Here is a 4,225-nt window from a genome sequence, read left to right on the forward strand (position 1 = left end):
ATAAACGACTCGAAAGTAGCTATATCAGCGAAACAAATAAAATGACAAGGATAATAATTACAGTTCTCCTTATATTTGTGATATTTTGCTCGGCTTCACATAATATTCAGTAATTTTATTTACAAATTATCGACCCAGTGCTAAATGTACTTTAATTTACTTAGGAATCAGTTTATTTACAAAATTGTGCTTCCGGGTCATGGAACAACCATCAGGTCCGCAAATGCACGGGAGCTTTCGTCTTTCACAATATCTCCCATTACGAAAGGGAAAGTATAATCACTGCGATTGCACTTTTAAGAATCCAGGTGAAAGTTCCTCGCATTTTGGCAATAATTTCAACGCAGTTTTTTCTCGTATCCAGTGCCAAATATTAGTAAGTGAACTCCGTCATTCTCGGGAATTGGCCTAACTATAAATGCAATTCAAAGACATAATGATTCCTCCAGATTCGCTTCAATCTTCGAAAAAAAAAAGAATCGTTACCATAAATTTCTTAATTAAAAAAATCACTCTAAATTTTCAATTGAGATTCTTATCAATATGAAAAGCAAAGAAAAATTATTCACAAACTCTCTTATTCCGTATCTCTGTAAAGGAACTTCGATTTCTATGAGGCAATATGAATCTCCCTTGTGGGATACTCGATACTACACGTCTTTTGTGTTGCAAATATAACATTAGTGTGACGTGACACTCGTAACATCTTCCACACGATAAAAGACGAAAGATGATTCCGGTATAGTACTCGCATTAAGATTCACGATTGAATGACTTGAATTCTTTTTACTCTTCGTACACTCTTTACACTCTTTGTACACTTATGGACGCTTGAGATAAGCTTACAGTGACGATGATCGGTCCGAGATACAATCTAAACAATCGCACCTACAATCGCCGAACGTCGAGTAACGAAAATGGTATGAAAAAAAAAAAAAAAATGAGATCTCTCCCTTTGTTTCTCTCTTTCTCTTTCTCCCTTCCTCTCTCTCTCTCTCTCTCTCTCTCGTTTTGTCTCGCTCTGTTACGCGTATCACCGTACAATATTGTTTGCAACGTGTTCTCCGTCATCTTCAGTCGATGCAACAAGTACACATCAGTTTGAACGCATCGTTAGAGTCCCATAACGTCGTCTTGCATTTTTCGTGCCTCACACGGCTCGTTGTCATGTACAATAGCATGTTGAAAATACGTGAATGTATTATTGCGATTGGTTAATGCGCAATTTTTTCATGCTCATCATATTTCGTAATTTTCATCTACGTAGAAGTTGGCGCGTCGAACCGCTCATCCCTCTAACATTTTGTTAACATCATATACGTGTTGTGTGATACATGCTAATAAAACGTTAGACATAGATGAACATTATAAATATGGCTATTAAAACATACAAGACTCTCTTAAAAGATATTATCGCACAGAAAAAATTTTTTATATATTAAGTAACAAGCATCTAAGAAATCATAATCCGTATTTATCTCCGTAGTCGTGCATGCAAAATGTTGTCGAGCGAACAGATTTGTGAATGTCGTTAAATGAGATAAATACGGATCGAACGTAACACTGTCGCAAACAATGTCCATGCTTCGTATATTTAGAAAAAATTTAGATAGTACGTTTTTGTCAAAATTACTTGCAGCGCAGTGATACTTTTTAAAATTACGTTCTTTATCGCGCTGAAATAAATTCCGCAACAAACAAAATAACAATAAAATTCAATTTTGTTTTTTTTTTTTGCTAAGTTTTTATAAATTTTTTTTAACGTAAATTTATCTCACGGTCCTCATACGAATCGTCATACAATTAAATGCCATTATAAAAAAAAGATCATATGCAATAAAATAAAACATACGAATATAATTAATATTCATAAATTAGATTATGTAACTCGTTCATATAAATGTCGTTTAATTAGTATATAAAATATAGATAAATACTATTCGTCAATTTAAGGTAAACGTACAGTGATTGTTTTGCTGTTAAAAATAGAAATATTTTGCCTTTAAGAGATGTATTTCTTGAAGATATGAGCGATCGCGTGCTAAAGTTATGAGAAAAAGAAAAATGCAATTATGCACACATAATGAGACTCTAATGCACATACACATACACAGCATAGAATAAGTTAACGATGCTATTCTTTCTAGAAATGGGCAAAATAAACTTTTAAATAGTATTACAGTTTTGTGTAAAATAGGCCCAATAACTTTCCTTTCTTTTATTTTTTTTTCGTTCTCTGAATTGTATAGAAATTGCAATCTCGAAGTAATTGAATTGAAAGCAAACACATGTTGGCAACAGTATTGACACTGATTGATCTTCAAGCTCGCAAATATACCTCGTTTAGGTTTGATTCTCTATCGGCTGGTGGAATGTTCTCCATTTCTTGTTTTTTTGAATTAATTCTGTGAACGATTCTTCTATATACCTTATGCGCGAGGTTTTTTTTCTTTTTTTTTTGTTAGAGACATTTCAGTCTATCTACCACTTTCGATCATGATAATGATACCGTAAATCTCACGCTTCTCTCTCTCTTTCTCTTTTTCTACGAAGTATATATTATATATTTATCTTTATAATATATATATATATATATATATATATATATATATACGCGCGCGCGCATGACTTGTGACGTGTCATCTTTATCTCGTTTGTTTCTCCGTATTAATAAGGTCGCATCGTTTGTAGTAATACGAATAGAATATTAAATATGATACACACATCTCTCTTCGCTTGCTGTGTGAGTAATTGTAATCAAGTGCTGATTGCTGTAATTCACAACTTCTTCTGAAGAAACTGCGTATTATTATTTGCCTAAGGGATTTTGCAAGTCCCACTGGTAAACAAGCAAGCGACATATTCTATAAATAATACTAGATTAAACGCGCGTATCCGACTATCTAAGTCTTATTTCCGTTGGCGACAACGATGAGCTTGCATTAGACATACTTAGTATATAGACTATATTTTTATATTCGCTGAGACAGCGGCCAAAGTTGCTTTGTTCTTCTCTTCCTGGATGTAAGAAACGCAAACGCGAAATAAAGCTTCCAATACTTACAAATAACTGAAAGATATCGCAACAATATATTCTCAGAATATTCACCATCCTGCAATTGTCAAGAATAAACGAGAACAACGCGATACGCTTCGAATAAACGTGTGAAAATTATACAGGTCGCCAAATAATTCTCGGAATCTCGCAAACTACAATGGAGAGACACGAATACACAAGAAACTTGCAGTCCTATCTTAGGCAAATAGACTTTGTCGTGTTGTCATTTAGAAAGTACGCATATCAAGGTAACAGCTTGTCTCATAATCAACAATAAGAATTTTCACATTTTTCAGTCTTATAAGCAATATATCGTTTTTCGTAGAAAGCTGTCCACTTCTTTCTTAATTATACGACATGCCGCCCTTCAACGTTACACACTATCCTGTACATTTGTAGTTTCTAAATAACATCCCGCGAAACTTTGAAAAATGATTTTCACAAACGACATTTCAGCGACTTTCCCTCAACCAAGATCCTTCGAAAGTACACCCCCTCTCGAACAACTGATCGATTCTCCTAGCCTTAATCAAAATATGGCATTACCTCGGTAAACTTTGTCGATACGAAGACTTTAAAAAATCTACTATAGGCGACAGCACCGTTCTGTAATTTAGCGGCATACATTTTCAGCATCCGGCGCGGATGGGATGTCATACTGGTGCCTCGGATGTGAAGGGAGATGTAACACGAGAAACATACTGGTTAGCCGGCCAGTAGCAGCGTTACCGTCGGGATTTCCGATCGCTCACGAGAAATTGAAACGTAATACCCAAAAATGTCAGTAATCACTTTTAGTTATGCACTATAGTCGACGCATGTTGAAGTCTCTCGAGCTCTTCCAGCGACAGGACATTCGTCTGCCCGAGCTCCGGTAATTTCCCGGCCCGTGCCTGAGCGAGGAGTTCTGGACTAAACCATCGCGCGAGTTGATTGGACGTTGGAGAAAGGTCACCGCCGTTACTGCCTACGAATCCAAGACCCGGTGAAGATTGACGACCGACAGCAAGGTTCAATTGCTGCGATCGCATCGCACGTCCATCTGTGCAGATCAATAATCGATGATATAATGAAGAAATGATCTACGCAAGTATAATTTGCGGAATGATTCCACAAAACATTAGCAGAGAGAGAGAGAGAGAGAGAGAGAGAGAGAGAGAGAGAGAG

The 4,225-nt window shown here is 36.0% G+C and overlaps 1 protein-coding gene across 8 annotated transcripts in view; it reads right to left on the reverse strand.

Moving 5' to 3' along the window:
* Window positions 1-362: 362 nt before the first annotated feature.
* The window catches only part of LOC116847803 (eukaryotic translation initiation factor 4E transporter-like), a 14,232-nt gene continuing 10,369 nt past the window's right edge, over window positions 363-4,225 (reverse strand). For 5 of the 8 annotated variants that reach the window (XM_032823196.1, XM_032823194.1, XM_032823198.1 and 2 more), the window contains one exon: window positions 3,853-4,100. In XM_032823196.1, coding sequence (XP_032679087.1) covers window positions 3,853-4,100 — 248 coding nt within the window. Of the gene's footprint in view, window positions 4,101-4,225 lie in introns of all 8 variants that reach the window. The other 3 variants (XM_032823191.1, XM_032823195.1, XR_004378823.1) reach the window with 2 other exon arrangements.

The sequence above is a fragment of the Odontomachus brunneus genome, unplaced genomic scaffold (genome assembly GCF_010583005.1).
Source record: "Odontomachus brunneus isolate Ranch 3 - 2012 unplaced genomic scaffold, Obru_v1 Obru_scaffold_083, whole genome shotgun sequence".
In the NCBI taxonomy this organism is placed as follows: domain Eukaryota; kingdom Metazoa; phylum Arthropoda; class Insecta; order Hymenoptera; family Formicidae; genus Odontomachus; species Odontomachus brunneus.